Source organism: Gallinula chloropus (assembly GCF_964237585.1).
Source record: "Gallinula chloropus genome assembly, chromosome: 8".
In the NCBI taxonomy this organism is placed as follows: Eukaryota; Metazoa; Chordata; class Aves; order Gruiformes; family Rallidae; genus Gallinula; species Gallinula chloropus.
In genome coordinates, this window is record NC_140093.1 from 10758973 (window position 1) to 10777302 (window position 18330).

At 47.5% G+C, this 18330-nt stretch overlaps 1 protein-coding gene across 1 annotated transcript in view; it reads left to right on the forward strand.

Moving 5' to 3' along the window:
- Positions 1-251: 251 nt before the first annotated feature.
- Positions 252-18330, forward strand: part of FGF12 (fibroblast growth factor 12) — a gene marked incomplete at both ends in the record, with an annotated part of 97520 nt that continues 79441 nt past the window's right edge. The window contains one exon of the mRNA XM_084267660.1: positions 252-450. Coding sequence (XP_084123786.1) covers positions 252-450 — 199 coding nt within the window. The remainder of the gene's footprint in view (positions 451-18330) is intronic.

Genomic DNA, 18330 nt, shown 5'->3' on the forward strand with positions numbered 1-18330 from the left:
CTGCGCCGGGATTTGCGCTCCCCGGGGACAGACCCATGGGCGGCGGGGTCCGGCGGCCAGCCATGGTTGTTAGCCCGGGCGCCCTGCTCCGCCTGGCCGGCTGAGCCCTCCCCGGCGCAGGGACTCGGGGCTGCAGCGCGTTAAGCGGGGAGTGCCCGTCCCCGCGGGGCGCGGCGGCGGCTCAGCCCCAGCGCGCCCGGGCGGCGCCCCCCGGAGCGGAGCGGAGCGGCGTGGGGGGCCCATGAGCTGCGATGGCAGCGGCTATCGCCAGCTCGTTGATCCGGCAGAAGCGGCAGGCGAGGGAGTCCAACAGCGACCGAGTGTCCGCCTCCAAGCGCCGCTCCAGCCCCAGCAAGGACGGGCGCTCCCTCTGCGAGAGGCACGTCCTGGGGGTCTTCAGCAAAGTGCGCTTCTGCAGCGGCAGGAAAAGGCCGGTGAGGAGGAGACCGGGTGAGTACGGCTGTCCGGGCCGTGGGGCCCCGCTCCGCGGGGTGGGGCAGCCCCGGACCCGCCGCGCTGGTTGCTCCGGGGGGGGGCCAGCCGGCTCCGGGGCTCTCCCGGCACCCACGGGTGCTGTCTGGGGACAGGCTTGCTCCGCGCTCAACTTCTGCCTGGGTCGTGGCGGGTCTCCTGCCCACGGCTGGTAGGATGGGTGGGCACCGACCTGCCACCAGCATCCTGCCGCCAGCATCCCTCCGCCGCTGTCCGAATCGTGAATAAAGTGGGTCCTGTGTCAGGAGAGAGCCAGCGGCTCCATCCGTGCTACTTTAAGCTAGAATTGTATTTTTCCATCTTCCTGTAGGTATGCTAGTCCTCCAGCCTTTTCTGTATAGCGACAAGGAAATCAATAAATTGAGGATCAGTTAGAATTGTGGCCATTTGGTAACTAGATCCATCAAGTGTTACTTCTCAAGCAGAGTTGCATAGGGAATTTCATTAGCTCAGAAAGCTTTCCAGATGGCAGCTGCACGTCTGTTACATCCAACACTGAGCCTGCAAGGACCCAGAAATACATTTCAGGGTAGTCTTTTTCCCCCCTTTCTTTCCTTTGTGTGTGTGTGTGCTTAGTCTTGGTTCTTTGTGGAGAACTTCAGTCCTAGCATACGTGTTGCTCACATTTCCACGGTGAGGTCCCACCACCCACAGTTCCAGTTCTGAGCAGTGCTTTGTGCTCTCAGCTGTCCTTGGTAGGCGTGAGAACTCAGAACCTGGCAAGAGTACGCCCTCCGTGATTTCTCAGTGGAACAGTATTTACTTCTTCCTGCTGTAAATAACTACTCTAGTAAGAAAACAGCAGTTGGTTTGAGAAGCTGCTGTGAACATGTACTTTTCTTGGGTGTCAGTATCATGGAGCCATGCTCATTTACTTAGTTCTTAGCAGCGTACCATCAACCTGTGCAGTCCTCCTGTGTCTCCCATATACATTAATATTTTATCTGTTAATTAGCATCTTCGTGAAGCCCCTTCTCCACCTCTGAAGCCTATCAGTCATGACTCTACAGCAAGGTGTCAGACCTAGCTGAGGGCTGCTCTTCTGGTCTTTAGACTAAGGTACGTGACCTGTACTTAAGTGAGGAACAAAAAGAAATAGGGGGGAAACCTCTCAGCATAGAAGGCCACTTACCATTGTTAAGAACGGGGAAGGAACAGTTGCTCTGATGGATTGCTATCAGTGCCCCTGATTCATAGGCTGTGGGGCAAGGTCTCTATGTAGCCATCAAAATTCTTCAAGGCTTACAGTGCATGGGATTAGGCTGTGAAAAACAGACATTTTAAGAGTCTGTTTTAAAGCAGTTGCCAAAAGAGGATGCAAAACACCTGAAATACAGCACGACTTGAAATATTCAAAAGGGAAAAAGTTGCCTTTATATTTTAATTCTCCAGTTATGATGAGTGGTGGCTTGCTGTACCAGCCTATATATTGCTTATCCTGTGAGCACAGACTAAAAGATGGCTTTTACCCAAGAAGTATGGTCGTTTTGTCACTCTCTGTAGGATTAAGAGTGGGACCTGGGAGCCTCAGTGATCAAATCTTTTCCCATTCCTTTTCCTCTCCATCTGCTGTTGGATGAGGTACCTCATGGACTAAAAGGGTTGGGAAGTCTCAACCTGTTACCTAAATTTCAAGATGTTTTGTCTCACTAAACTTGTGAGTGACTTACAGCAGGGTGTGGTTGGTGAAGCTTTTTGTTGGTCCCACCGTAGTGCTCCCAGCTGCACAGATCCAATTCTGTTTCCTTTGGACTCACTAAATGCCTGTGAAGAATTGATGAATCCTAAGAATTCCCTCAACTTGGATGGACTTTCATGCTGAGGAAGGTGTTGAATAACTTACAGACCAGAGAGATTTTAGGAAGAATTTTTATTGATTTAGGAGAAGGATCGATGCTACTCAGTGCTGTAAAAATAGAGCTGTTCAGTCTTTAGAGCTGTCAGTCAATCACTCATCACCACTACCGTATTAATTTTATAAAATTAAAAAAGCAGAGGAATTAAGTTGCTTTGAAAAAAAAAAATCAGGTGTCCTTTTCTAGGCTAAGGACTGTGTCTGCTTTAGTTCCCTGTACCCATCTTTTAATCAGAGATTTATTTCACTGGTGCATCCCATTCCTGGACTGAGGTGTGCTGCTCATAAGGTAGCATGCTGATGGGTTTGCTGCTACTCAGGTTGTTTATTCAGGGAGTGTATTGTGCCCAAATAACTTATTCATTGCAGAGTCGCTCTTCTGCATAGGAAATGACATGCAAATGAATTGAAACTGGTTTAAAGAAATGTGCATACGTTGTGCAGTGACCCACAACCCCAGTGATTATGTCTACTTAATGATACACTGGCTCAGTAGTTTGCAAGTCAGTGAAAGGAACATGAGAAACATCCCTGTTCAGAAGGGGTACAATCCCATTTGGAAGAGGTACAATACTAGGGGAACTGACTTTACCTTTTTAAACATGACCTCATTTTGTGGCTATGGGGAGTAACTGTCAAAATACTTCACGTTCACAGAGCGATTTTCGTCTGTAGTACTCAAAAAGCTCCACCAAATGGGAGAGGATTCTCACCATTTTACAGAAGGCGAGACCAAGACATGGAGCAGTTACCTGACACAGAGACCTAATTCCTGATGCTCGTTCCAGCACGCCACGCTTTGGGATCCCCCCTGCCAGTGAGCTTACGATGCGGCGATGGTGGAGCTGGAGCAACTTGAACCATTACAGAAATATAACTCTGATGGTGGCTCATGTTCCCTTTGCTCTTTGTTTTGTAGAAATAACCCTGTGAGTTTGCATCAGTGAAGTGTTTTTAAATCATGACTCAAACAGCGCTGTAGCTGAAATAGTCAGTAAATATGTGTGTGAGCAGAGTTACTTTGCACTGGTTGGCACCTTGTGAAGCGGGAGTGACACTCTCCTGCGCTCTGATGGGAAGGAAGAATTTGCACCCGGTAGCAGGTCAGGTTTGCTCAGCGCTGGGCACGGGTATTTGCAGGTTTCGGCAAGCTATGGGGAGCTGGGTCCATGTGAGGACATCCTGTGTGACCAAAGCTGTGAGTTCCAGGGAAAACAGACTGCAGAAACGCCTCATCTGTCGGCTGCAACAGGCGCTGCGTTGCAAACCGAGCACTTGCTTCATCTCCCTGTTCGATAGGCAAAGGCAGCTCACACACATGCTCTGTGTTCTTTTGTTTCCCTTGCACATACTGTACTCTAAGATAGGACTTAGCAGTTTAAAATAGGCCAAGTAAGGATGCTGAGTGCTGTGGACTCGGCTGAAGATTTGGATGCATGTTCTTAATCCCATTATCATGAATTAATGCAGGTCATTGTATGCAGTTGTGCAGGTGCCAAGCAAAGTATGGGTATGTTGAACAGCACCTGTACAGTTGTATGTATCAAGTACAGCTAGAAAAGATTACATATTCTTCTCTGACCTAGTAGCTTGATGGAGGACTGAAAAGAAATTGCTGTATGCCATGGTTTGTTGGGGCAGGTTCCAAGAGGTGGATCCTTCATCAGAGAATGATTGATCCAAGAAGGGAACGCAGAAGACTAGACAAAGCAGCTCTCTCTGCATGACTTCTCTGCCAATGAATGGTTGAACCAAGGAATTGTATCCCGTCTGCAGCTTCTTCATCCCCTCTTCAGTGTTCTTTACAGCTGGAAGCCCTGGGCTGGTGGGTCCAGCTTGTTTGTGAAACCGGTGTCTGTTGCTTCACTGAATGTCTTTCTCAGGCAGAGCTCAACCCGGAGAGCTGGGGTGGAGTTGGCCTTCCATCATGCCATGGCCACTGAATGGCCTAGCTGAGGTGTTTGGGGGCTTTGCATGAAGGAAAACAGACTGGAATATCAGGCACAGCACCCTTGGGGGCTGGTGGGGACTTGGAGTGAAGCCTGCAGAAAGGGTGTTGTTACTTGTGAAAATCATATGTGAGGTCAGGCAGTGCCAGGCCCTGTGTAGCATCGTCTCCATCCCTTCAGGCATTGCTTCTGTAGATGAGTTTCCAGCTCAGCCTGTGGAGCTCAGTTTCAGACAGGTTTTTACCCCAAGAAAGAGAAAAAAATACTCTGCGTTGTTTTGGGTTTTTTCCCCCTTTTTTGCTTTCCCTGTCAGACACATATTTTGTGTTCCTCTGGGGAAAGATGCTTTTCCTTAAGGAGATCTAAAGGCTTCTTCCAAAGTGAAGGAAATGGCTCAGGTGTAGAAAAATAGGCAGTAACTTTACAACATGTTTTCCCTTTTCAGTATTTCTAATTTTGAATAATAAAAGGAGATTTGGAATTTAAACTATACATATGTAGATATTTTTGCAGCAGTGTAAGTAAAATATAAGAGCAACTTCAGTTGAAGGACACAGAAGGACTTTGTTCATTCGGAGATTCATTTAAAACATTTGAGAAGTCTGTCATCTCTGCAAGCTGTTAAATTCCCCCAGTTAAATCCTGAAGTCTTTTCTGATTTCATGCAGGGTGAAAATGATGATTGAAGCTCATGGAAAAAACCCACCTTTTTAGCTCCCAGTTCAATTTGTTGTAGTCCTTGCCTGCTTTGATGGAGCAGTTCCTTTCAGAAGAGCTGTACTATCAGCCTAACCTGTGGAATTTGGCCTCTCTGCTGCTACAGTGTCTTGATGCCAGCTACATTATCTTAGCACATAGCTGCTGTCTGCAGGAGGATTCAGGCTGGATCCCAGCACTTTTCCATAGTGTGGGTATGTGTGTCTGTGTGTGCATCCAGCCAAGGGCGATCCATCGCATTCTTCTGCCTGTTCCTCTGCAGAATTTGGTGCTGTGCCCCATCTCTAAGGAGGGGCTGGAGTGCATGGAAATGCTTGGGAATCCTGGTGTTGCCTTGACAGCAAGAGCTGCTGGAAGTACTATCTGAGACGAGGGCATGTATGCCCAGTGGTCAGCCAAACGTCAGCTCAGGTAACATCAAGGGGCAGGGGCAGAGCTGTGAGGGTGTGCGTCCTCCTTGTCTGGGGCAGTCTGTCAGCGAGGTCTGCCCTTGGTGCTGTAAGCTCCTTCTGCACCCGCTGGTGCTAATGAATGCTGAAGTAATCAGGAGGGGGGAAAGGCTCCCTCCTGCTCGTGACAGCTCAGCAGATGGGTTTCATTTTATCAAATTGATCCCTGGGGGTGGTATTGCACATGTTCGTGACTTGCAGATGTGGTGACTGTCACGGTGTGCCTGTGCTCGGTTACTGTAGGGGGGATCAGGCAGCAGCCCTGAGCTCTCGGGCTCTGAAATCTGGGGAAGAGCTGCAGACTCCTGGCTTCCTCCAGAGCATGGAAAACTTAGTGGCCAGCCTGCTTCACAACACAGCTTGTGGGAGAGCATGTCAGTCAGTAAGCCACTTCATACTAGTTCTGGACTGGTTGATACAAAAAAAACCCCTCACAAAGAAAAAAACCCCAAAACCCTGGAAGTCATCCAAGCTCCTAGAGGGATGGATATCTTCTCTCCCCATGGCCTCAGGGGTAGCTGTGCTTGTGGGAGCAGTGAGAATTATTAGCCAGCAGAGGAGGTTTGCCATTAGAGCAATACAAATGATTGATTCCTCCGTCATCAGCCAAATGGAAAAAACAGGTTCATGAGTGATTATTTTCCCTCCCTATAAAATAAAAGATCCATATAAATCAATTTATCATTGACTGGTATAACTGGTTTTTTTGGGAGAAAAAAAAGGTGCAATTTCATTTGCATGATTTTTGTATGTGTAATTTTCTTTAACTGTCAGGTATACTTCTAAATGAAATGTTTTAGAATAAAACCCTAAAAGCTCGAGTTCCAAAATTATCAAGATTCCCCTTCCCTTTCCTCTTTTTTTTTTATTTTTGCTTTGCTGCATTCAGCACAACTTTAGAATAATTCTGGTAGACCACTGCATATTTTAACAGATATCTATTCCAAAAAAATTCAGCAGCTCGACTCGGGCAGTGGAGAGCAGAGCTGCCATGGGCGCTGCAGGGATTGTAAGAATCTCACTCCTGTGAGAGACAAACACGATGATGAGTCTCACTATGTTGAGGAGCAAATGCAGACTCCCTTGAGCTTATCTTCCTTTTTTCCCCTCCCCAGATAGGCACACTGTGAACTCCCAGGTAGCACCGTGGTCAGACAGGCGTTTGTTCCACCCCTCTGCCACTCGCTCCATTTGATCCATCCCTCTGAACAGTCGTGCATATGATTTCTGGGAGTTTCCTACTCCCGCACAGTTGAAGCCAAGCTGTGATTTATTATTATTAAAATCAAAGTGAGAATTTTAACCAGCAAAATGTGTAAGAGATTGACATCCCTTTCCTGTTTGCAAGCTCTGTGGCTCGGCAGAAGGTGACCGAGGGTACAGAAGAGAGCAGGGCAGGGAAGGCAGCTCCAAAGAGCTAACCTTTAAATACACATATATTTCCATATGCTCCATGTGCTGTCACAGCATCATTGCCATGACTGCATCATTGTTGTGCCCTAATTTTGGAAGTCTCTGGTGAAGTGACCTGTACCAAAATCATGTGTACCTGGGTTGCGCACACGTGGTCCATCAGCGATTGGTACGTTATTACTCTGTGCCCCTGGTTAGTACGTGGTTTGTCTCTGTCCTCTAGCTAACCCAATATTAATACGTCCCTCTTTCTGAGCACAAAGCAAACACAAAACATCTGATGTTTTACCTTTACCCTGTTCTGACATGTAGTGGAATCCTGAAATAACGTGGCCTTTCTGGAGGCTGGATTTACTTTGCATCTCTGTTAAATGCAGTAGTAGACCCACAGACACACTTTGTGCCCCATACCCCACAAACACTGCTGGTGGGGTCTCCTGGAATTCATTAGATTTGAAAGGGGGTTGTGTTTTGAGGGAGTCAATGTAGACACTGATTTTTTGCAGCATGGAAGCAGGGCTGTGGGACTACAGCATCCTGACTGTACTGTCTCTGAAAATAGCAGCTACGACACATTTTTAAAATGGTAAACCAGAAGGCAGCTTTCTAGAGAGCTGTGGAACACGACTGTGGTATTCACTGTTCAGGCAGACCACTCTGGCTTTTCCAGCCCCCACGCTGCAGCGGAGACAAATATCTGCTGTGTTCCAAGTACTGAATTTGGGCTCTCTGGAACCCTGATGCAGCTTATGTGGCTGCAGAGAAAATTCAGCTGATGTGCCCTGTGATGCCTGTCGGATACCTCTGCTATCCCATGATCATTCTAGGATGGCTAAAGGTGACTGAGGGACAAAGCCTCAGGCTTTAGAGACAGCGTGGTGGCCTGAGCCCTTCTTGTCCCCAGGGATGAGCTGCTGGCTTGTTCCTGGCGTGGTGGGGAAGGCTGGCTCCATGCAGCAGCTCCAGGTGTTTCTGCTTTCTGTGGAGAGCCCACGTGGAGTGGGCTGGGCTGTGGGGTGAGGGTTAATGCTGGAACCAGCATCATTACTGAATGGGGCTTCATTGCTGTGTTCCTGCATCTGCTCTGTGGTTTTGGGTTTGTTCTTTTCCCCCAGTACCACGGGGAGATGACTGCATGGCTGTGCCTGGGGTCCCTCTAAAGAGATGCAGTATGGGGTTGTGCTACTCCCGGCAGAGCTGTTAAGTTTGGAGGAGTATTGAGCTCTTGTGCAGACCCCAGCTTAGGTTAGGGCAGGGAGACGTAGTTAGCAACAGCAGCTCTTCTCTCTTTTCATCAGCATGTGTATCTGTTGTGCCTGAAGTTGTATGTGGGAGTAAGGGGGGATTTTGTCCAAGGGACACCTCCTTCAGAGTCTGCCTTGCATCAGTGCCCCCTTCTCCTTCAGTGCAAGATTGAACTCTGAGATGGATGGTTCTTGGCAGTGTCATGTTCCCAAAGAGAAACGCTTAGCTGGGAACCTGTGGCTCTTCTCTGGCCAGAAGAGGTGGGTAGACATGGTGAAAGGAGGGGAATGGTTGTACTGCTACCTGTCTGTGCTCCCTGACTTTCTTTCAGTGCCTTTTCAGTACAGTTTTTTATGTTTGGAGTGCTTGACTCCATGGGCAGTAGAAAACAGGACATGTGAAAAGGCTGGTTGCCTCCAGTGGCAGGGGCTGGATTTGATGATGAAGATCCAGGGATAGATACAGGAGCTGCGAGGATGGAGAGCACAGAGCTTCTCCCCTATACTGCAGAAGCATCCGTGGAGTGCCCTGTGCAGAGCTCTTCCCTGTGATGCTCTGGCCTCACTCTCCCTCCGGCAGCACGCTCTGTTGAGGGGAGGTGTTACATCCAGTGGACAGCTACATGCTGTGAACGAGCAAAATATCCACAGAGAGGCAATAGAAATCTGTTACTGGTTCCTTTTCCCAGCTGAAAGCCGACTGCGGTCATGGTAGAGATGAAAAAACCCCTCAAAACATTCCCTTTTTTTGAAATATTTAAGCATTGTGGATTGAAATGAAGGAAGAAAAGAACCAGGTCTTGGGGTTAATAGAACATGCTCACTTAATTGATGTTTATCGAGAACAGTGTAGTTTGCAGTCCCCTCCCCGTGCTGGCTGCACAGATAGTTTCTTTACTTAGCAGTTACCACCCCGATTGCCCAAACCGACAAATAAATACATTTCCTTCATTCCCCAAAGCAAAACTGTTTGCAAGAGGTCAAGCAGCGTGAGACCGCTGCGAGTGAAGCCAGGCTGTAAAACGTCGGTTCACATCTTCCAGGAAATTGAAAAGCAGTAAAAATTAGCAAAAAGACACAGTGGTTTTGGCTTTCCAGGGACCAGCTCGGGATTGGGGAGTACATGGTGGTTGCTGAAGGATGCTCCGTGGGGACTTGGGAGCCGTTGGGCTGCTGTAGATGCAGGGATCACACATTGGCAGGCGAGGGGCTTGGACCGTCCACCTGCTCCCAGCTGGTCCTTTCCCTGACACAGCTCCTGTAACCGGATCCAGGTCTGAGCTGCTGGCTGTCTGCACCCTCCGCCCCAGTTATCGATCTGCAGCCGTTCGTGCGGGTGTCCTCTGGTAACGCTCCTGTGTGGGGATTTTCTGTAAGGGCGGCTGGAAGAGCTGGCAGAGCCTGTGTTATAACCACCAGCTCTCTGCTGGCTTTTTATAGTTTGGTTTTATGCTCTGCAGTATGGGGTCTGCCTGCTGGCTAACGCACAGCAGCCGTATTTAAAAATTTATAAACATTTGGTTTGGCTTTTATTTCATTTCCTTCTGTGCCACTCCTTCCTTCCCCGCTGCCTTACGCGTTTCTTCTACTGTTTTTCTTTCTGGTCCTTCAAAAATGCGGCTCTACTGTCCTAAAATAAATTTTAGGTTTTGGGGCTGGGGCCCAACAGTGGCTCCTGAATGGGTAGAAATGACCAGGTGAAGTTTGAGAGCTCCTGAGCCCTCAGGCGACGAGTGGCTCCTGGGCAGCTGGAGGAGTGGGAGCTGCTCAGGGACCTGTTGGAGAGACAGGTTTTCTGTTTTCAGTCCATCTGCACTGTGTCATCCCGAGCACACGCATCCCTGGGGAGGGAGTTTGCTCGTCAACAGCTCTCCCCTGAGACGGCAATGGGGTGAAACCTGCCTGTCTTGTTGGAGTCCTTAGGGCCACCTGACATCAGGAGTGAGATATTTGTAGTGAGATAGGAAACGTGAAACACCATCCTTATTTAAAGCAGGTTTTGGATGGAGCGAGGTGGGTGATGGCTTTCTCACAGCACGAGTGTTTTCATGAGGTTGAAGGAAACCTCTGGCTCAGATGGAAAATTAAAATCATTCCACAGGTAAAAAAAAAAAAAAAAGGTGTATTTTCACAAAGCAAAGGAAAAAAAAGAAAGAACTTAGAGTCACATGGTGAGTTTTGGCCATTTTTAGCGTGATCTTGCTCTTTGAAGTGTGGTGTTTCAAACCAGAGTGGCACACATACATTTTCTTTATGCATTTGAGTGTTGTGTAAGAGTTGTTGAAATTTAGTAACATTATAATTTTGGGTCAAAGAGTGCTTGTAAATGGCTATGGAAAGGCTTAAGATGCATTAATGCAATAAGCAAAAAAAATCCTCTAATACAACCTGACTGATTCAAGTTTTTAATTTTTCCACATCACAGGTTCGTTACCTATTAAATAAAGAAGTCTCACACCTTTGATCCCTTTGGAAGAATGCTGAGGGAGTGCATGGGGAAGAATAGCAAAAGGGGACATTATTGACTAATGCTGTTGAATGCCTGCAGGGTGACACCGGGACCCAAATTTTACCCCGAGTTGCCATGCAGTGATTACCCAGGGCTGTTCTGTGGGCTGGTGTTGGTAGGACCAGATACCCTCCCCAAGCCCAATAGCATCTTAAGTGATTAATTTCTGTTCAGTGCTTGTCCATAGCATGTTCTGTCTGTTTTAACAAATTTACTTTTCTAGGCATGCTGAGCGGGGTAGAATAATGATGTAGTTATTCCTGTAGAGTGTTTTGTTTGTGTGAGGGACTTCTCGGTGTTTCTGCAGTATTTCAGGCCTGTTGGATTGGTGGGGGGGAAGCGGAGAGATTTAGCATCTGAGAATAGCACAAATCACAGTGCCCTGGCAGGCGTGAGCAGCAGGGATGGCTTCTGCTCTGCTCGCGTGAGGACGATTAGTGAGCTGGTGCCCTGTGTCGGGTATTTCAAGGTGAGGGGAGCTGGGCACAGTGTCACAGAGCCCTTCAACAAATCTGGGGTGCAGAAGTGTGATAATGTCACTAAGTTGTAGTCTCCTAGAAGCAAGGGTGAAGGGACCCCCAGGGTTGACTAGTCCAACCACAGCCCTGCACTGACACCAGACATACATGCCCCAAGCAGGTGGGTTTTTAAACTGATTTTTACATCCTCACGTGGAGCAAATTCCAGGTAGAAAGAATTTCCTAATATCTAAACCAAACCTTTGTTGGAGACCAGGAAAAAATCTGCTTAATTCGCAGTGAAGAAGTTTTATGTTGCACATAGGAGTCACCAAAACAAACCAAAACACAGCCTTTCTAACTGTACCCGTGGCAAAGCGCTGGCACAAGATTTCCTGGGATTTCTGACCCATCAAACAGATTCTTAGGACATATGTGGATGATATTTGGCTCTGTAGGAGACACCCTCCATCTCTGTTTGTAGGGCAAGAGGTGCTGCAGGTGTGGGGAGAGGCTGGGACTATTTTTCCATTTCTCCCTCCTGCCAGCTCCAGATGGCAAAGTGGCAGCTCCAGGCATCATACTCCAAGCCTGCCTTCCCAGTGCTGGTGCTGGTGTGGGGAAGATGTTTCCTTGTTGTGGCCACCCTCTCAGGAGCTGGCACAGCCCATGGGGACCAGGGAGAAGCCCCTGAGAAGGAAGGGACAGACGCTCTGTTGATTCGTGGCATCATGTTTGCATCCAAATGAAATGTGCTCTGTGATTGTGGGTTCACACATAATATTTATGCTATCCTCCGTTTCACTCTGGGTGAATATGCTGTAATTTTGGCTAATTACACAATATGTCAGGAATAATTGCAGGGTGTTCCTCAAAATAAATAATATATCTTGTGTATTCTGCTATCCATTCTTATGAGCATGCTTTAACCTTCAGTAGCCAAGACATTGACTGTGCTGAGAAATGACAGCTTGGGAGCTTTAGCTACAACTTCCTTTCCATTAAACATCTCATTTTTTTTAATTCCTTTAACTAAAAAAGCTCACCCTGCAAAAATTCTGGAGCAGCCCTACATCTCTCCTTTATGCTTTGTGTTTCTGTTAGGCTTTGGTTTTCTCCTCACCAGAGCTCAAGTCAATACAGGTGTAGAAGATTGCTCTTTAAAGGAAAATGTTTTGAAATTTTGACTGCTGGTAAAACACATTGGATCAACAGAGCAATGCAAACTGTGTCCTGGGGGAGGTAAAGACAAACCCAGGAGTGTAGCTGTATGAAGAATTGATTTTTTAGTTCTCTGGTCAAATAGAAGAAGCTCGTGGGGAGGAGGGGATTCAGATCCGATGCTATATTTCAGTCTACTAAAAAAGAAACTTTGACTTTCATCTCCAGCTCTTTCAACATTTTTTTTTCATTAATTTTCCAAACAAAGTATTGTCTCAAAAAAGAAAATAAAAATTTTTGCCCTTTTCAGATCTCCTTCTCTCTCCCCCACCCACATAAATAAGATGGAGTTCGCATACAGTTTGTAGTTTCAGCTGCTCTAACTCTGAATTTTTTAACAAAATAATTTGCTAGGCAATTTCACCCAGAGGTAGTCAGCAATTCTGTGCCAAAATAACCTGTTCTCTCCACTTGCCAACCCATTACTTTCACCTGTGGTGGTCTCTGAAGACCTGTTTTGGCCCTGCAGTGCTGGAGGTGGCTGTCTCATCCTTAGGTTGTGTGCAGGGACTGCTCGGAGTGCGTAGCTCATGTATCATGTACAGTAGTTTGACATTTACCTTCTAGGAAAACCCATCTAAGACTTTGGACCTTAGGTGGCTGCCACATGGGGTCTGGTGCTCAGAGGGTGAGCAAACTGCAGGGTGATTTCTCTAACTCCTGACATCCGTAGGCTCCTAGGAAAAGGGGGGTCTGGGAGAGACACATAGTAGTGGCTCCATGATGCACCCTCTCCATTTTCAGTGCTTGATATGATTTCTTTCTGTGCCACTTACCGCAGACGTGTGGTGCTATCTGTGTCAAGCTGATTCCCTGGATGTGGGAGAGCCTGCATGAACGCCAGTGCATTGCAACCACATTCTTCCACCTACTCTACAAGTGAGAAATAGACTTCCCTGGAGGCACTCGTCTTTGCAAGAGCAAAGCAGGCGTAGTACAGACCTTTGCACATGTCTGCTCCTTGGTAGAGGGTGCAGGCGGGCAGCTGTGCTCAGTGCTGGAGGGCTAATTATTATTCCTCCTTGCAGGCATCAGCAGAGAAAGGAAATCACTTCTCTGGATGCTCTTTTTGCCTACAGGGTGCCATTCTGCTCTAGTGACTCACTGATGGTGACAGGAGGCGATTGCTTTGATGGGTGCTGTCATTGGCTTGAGCCCATCATCCCTCTGAGTTAGGGAAATGTCATTTTTGGAAGCTTGTCCTTCAAAGGCAGAGGCCATCCCTGCCAGCACAGCCTGTTATTTCATGTAATGCATCCTGCAAACACCAGTTGTCTCTGTAGTTATTAGCCCCGAGTGGAGATTTGCACTTGAGATGAGTATATAAGCGAGTGTGCCCTCTTGTCCCAGAGTCATTTTCTTCTCAAAATACAATGGCTGTAATTATGGGATGACACTAACCCTGTAATCATGTTGATCTGGAGCTGGTCATGGCCTTCATTTTACATCATCAGGAAAGGAGTTGGCATCAATGTTTGGTGCCCTCAGAGTCACAGACCTTGGCAATACATTTCTTAACATCAGTCAGTCTGTCTGTTTACATCTCTCCGTCCTATTCACAGGCTGGGTGATGTGGCTGCCTGTTAAGCTGAATGGCTCTATCTAAATGGAAGAGGTTCATGGCAGCTTTGCAGGGTGGGGCTGGATGCCCAGCTTTGCTAAGGAGCCCATCCTCATGCCTGGGCAGCTGCCCTTGCCCACCATGATGTGACCTCTGTGCAGGCAGCCTGAGGATGTGTCCAAATGCAAACACCCACCAACACTGCTCACCTCCCTCGGCTCTGTGATCTATTTGCCCTCTCCCTGCCTGGTCCTCAGGATGCTACAGTCTGTGTTGCCCAGTCCATCCAGACCAGTTTATAGGCTTCCTAAGGGACAAAGCATGTCCCTGCTCCAAACAATTTTGCTGAGTTTAACCACAGAAATTATGTAAAACATTTTGTGGGGCTGGGAAACATCCTCTTTGCCTCTGCCTGTGTGCTTTTCTGTACTCAGTGACTCCTGTGGGAGCTGAAAATGCTCAGCACTTTGCAGCAGGATTTCCTACCTCCACACTCGAGTGACACAGTTGGAATGTCCTCCAGGATCCCAGCGTGCGGCTCAGGAGGCTTCGACCTGCTCCGTGCATGACTCACTGCAGGTGCAGTCACAGACACCCGTGCACAGCGACTGCAAAAGGTTCACACTCTGCCGTGGTCACAGGAGTGACATGGGAGCTGGGCAAGGTATTCTGCTAGGGAAAACGTAGCACTTGTCTTCAAGGGCAGCAGCTCCTGGCACAGCTGCAAGTGCTGTTATTCCTGAGCCTCCCAGTTTGGGTGGATTCAGTGAATCACTGTAGTGAGTTGAGCTATTAAACTTATGCCTGCAGTGATTTAATTGGAGACAGCCACTTACTTCATCTTAACTCCAAACACCCATGAGAACTTGGCAGTTTCTGTATGGGAAAAAACCCCAACATTTCTCTCCCTCAGTTTTTCATCTTCTCTTCCTCCCCAAATTCTGTGCTGATGCCTGTCACCATAGTAATCTGCACAGGGCTCACTGATGCATTCTCATGCCAAGTTAATACAAGCCTTCATTAATACTGTACTTCCAAAGAAGGGATTTCAGTGCCCTTCTCTGTCTGTATATGTTTGCAGTACTTGGCTTATGGAGTATTGTGGAGCCCATCCTTTTCAGGAGAGGGGAACCACGGGTTCTGTGGTGGCACTTTAAATGTGGAGTTAATCTAAGTAAATTAGGAGCAGTTTATGCTGTGAGTTGAATGCTGGTTTTGGTGTGTGAAGAATTTGAGTGCTGGTTGGGTGAGTCATAAATCAACCTCCCATTATGACAGCTGCAGCCTGAATGGGGGAAAATAAGAATAATGGAATGTGTAAATTCCAGGCTAAAATGTTTAATTGCAATAAACAAATGTTTAAAGAACATTTAGGTGAAATATGCTCCATGGATGTACTACAGGTCCTGTGTTTGCAGTCACATCCTCAGCAGAACTGTTGCACGGGCACAGAAGAGAGTCAGCGGAATGCCCTGCTGTGTTTGGGAGATGCTTTCTCCCCTTGCCCCCCCAGTGTCCTTAACAGGTACCAGAGGGCGTGTTTCGGGAGCCTGCTGCTGGCATTTCTGGCAGCCTTGCTGTGCTAAGGCCAGGCAGAGGCGTTGAGTCAAAGCATCTCCTGCTGCAGGAAGAGAGCGAACAAACAGGCAAGTCTCCTCTCAAAATTATGCAGTGGGTATCTTCCTTCTACCTGGTTGCTGAGTTTAAAATGGCTGCTTGCCATCTGAGCTAGCAGAGTCCTCTGTGTGACAGCTCATTGCACGGGGAACAGTAACCCTTCAGAGTTCATGCCACAACCAGCACAGTGCCACTGGCACCCAGCACAGTACTTCTGGAGTGGATTTAAAAGCAGTTCTGCACCAGCAGCCTCAAGCAGAGGCCTGGCTGCCAACCAGAGCATCGCTGCGAGTTGCAAGAACCCTTGGAGCCAGTGGCTCAAGTCCCTGAAAGGTCACTAAGCCCTTCATCTTTCATGGGATCACTGACAAGCGGTCCCTCTGAGATCCCTACCATTAACTTGGGGAGTTCAGGTTAAGGACTTCTGTGAGTAGGGTCTTGTTGAGCCCCTTTGGGTTTCCCAGCCCAAGTAAGCGGCTGGTTTGCTGCAGCCTTGATACATCTGATACATCTGTAACGAGGGGCGTTCTGTGAGTTGCAAGAAATGAAGCTGTAGCAGACTGACTCCCACGATGGAGCCTCAGCTGGAAATCAGTGTCGTGCCCTATTCCTCTGTTCTCAAAAGCACAGGGTTTGGATTGAGCCACTTTGCAGAGCTTGAGAGAGTACAGGATTACTCACTGTGAGGTTTCTGCTGCTGCTTTGCTGATGGGAATAAGCAAGAGGTAGTAGTGCCCTCAGTGGGGCTTTGCTGAACGTAGCACCTGTGAATAAGCTCATAGCTCCTCAGCATTAGGGGAGGTACCCTGCTTGTGTGTTCACCATTTTGCAGTCAGTGGGGTGAGTTCTGTATTCATCTTAAAGAAAAGGTTATCAAAGAGCCAGGGATATTTCTGGTAAGAAATTCTTCTGCCAGTGGCCCTGCCAGAACTCTTGCTCTTTTCCTCATAGCACACAGCAGATACCTGTGGGGGTGAGGGATACAACAGTGGGGTAGCTGATTTGGGCACTGTTCCCTGGCCTTCTGCAAACATGTTCCTGGAGATCAAACAAAGTTATGTATGAGCATTCTTGCACCTATGATGCCCTTGGCCAAGCCCCAGGAGAGTGAAAAATCACCAAGGAGCTGTACAATAAGACAGGAAGCACAGCAGCTGATGATGATGAACTGGGATGACTTAAGGCTCAGCAGCAGGACAGCTGAATTGAATAATGGCAACATCACATTACCATTTAAGTAGAGACAAGGAGATTTGCAATCAGATCATGACTTAGTTAGCCTCAGCTGTGGCACAGGACTCAGAAAGTTAAAAGCAGGGCAGGTAAAGCTGATAAGTTTTGCCTGTGGAAAGGGGAACCAGCAGGCTGTTCTTCAGGGGGATGTGCAGTGAGTTGGCTGTTGGATGGCTGCTCTCAGAAGAGTTGTCAGCTGAGAACTGTGTCTTTACCTTAGAGAAAACCTCTAGTTTGGCAGATGCTGCAGACCAGGAGCAGAGCTGTGGCTTGGCTTTTGCTCCCTGCTAGTCTTATTGGTCTGTTCTGCACTGTGACTGTGCCTGTTGAGGATGCTTTGTGAACAAGATCATCTCTATCTTCTGGGAACGCTACATCAGGATGAGGAGAGGGTATGCTGTGCCCTTAATCCTGAGCAGCTGTGCATGAGCAACCAGGAGAGGCCCTTTAAAGTAAGTATCCTGAAGTATAACGGTGTTGCTTATAAAATAAGGGTAAAGCTAGTACTTCTCATGTTGCGTGGGAATCCTAATGGCATGGGGTCTGCACTGGGAATGTATCAGCACGGTGTGGAAGTCTCTTGTGTTTAGCTGGTACTTTGCAATCAAGGCAGTCATAGCTTCTTCCTTAAATGTGTTCTGAAGTACTTAACTTTGTGCTTAGGGAGACGCTAAGTTGGTGCTGAAGTCTTGTCCACATTAGTTTGGTTCTGTGTCTCCAGGGAACGCTGCTCCTGCAGCAGAAGAGTGCACAGAGAAGCCTGAGTGGAAGGAATGGGTTTATCCCAAGTGTGTTATGCTATATTGCTCCTTTTAAAAGCAAGTGGATCTCAGCCCCTAGTGCTGTACAGGAATTAAGTTAGAGAGTAGGTTTGAGTTTTATTCCTGGTGAATTTTGAGAATTACAGAAAGGAATTGTGTGTGGCAGGGCTTGTGCTTATCTGGGCTGCAGTCTTTTTAAAAAAAATGTTTTTATGGTTTATTACTTTCTCTTATTAATTGTAGCAAGGAGCAGTATCTTTGAAGGAGCTTTAGATGAATAAAGCATCAAGGCTGTGGGGTTTTATTTTAATTTCTCCCCCCAAGTGCTCCAATAAGCACTGGGAATATTGCTTGCTGTGCAGGGTTGTTCTCTTCCTTTCTTTATTTAATTGTGGAAAGTTCTCAGTCTAATTCGTTGCCTTTCTGCCTTCTGTTCTGACTTACTGGGGTGTCCTGCCATCCTTAATTGTCAAGGAGACCTGCTGGTTTTGAGGTTTTTCTACAAACTGAGGTTTTCAGCATGATTGCTGCAGCATAAGGGATAACCATGCTGGAAGACTGTGATGAAGCTTCTGTGTAGATGGAAAGAAGTGGTGTTAACATAAATGATAGGAGAAAAGCAGGAAGCCTTGTAGAAGTCATGTGTAGAGTTTTGTCTCTGGCCTAGCAGGAAAAATTCTGTCCTGTGACAATGTAGTTCCCTTTTCAGGTAATGACTCTGAGCTTTGGGGTGAAAGATAGGTAAGTCTTTGCTGGTTTTGCTTAAAATCCTGTTTGCAGGCCTGCCAGCCATGTTGTTTGCTGTGTGAATGAAAAATCCCAATATCCCACTTCATGTCCAGACGTGAGAC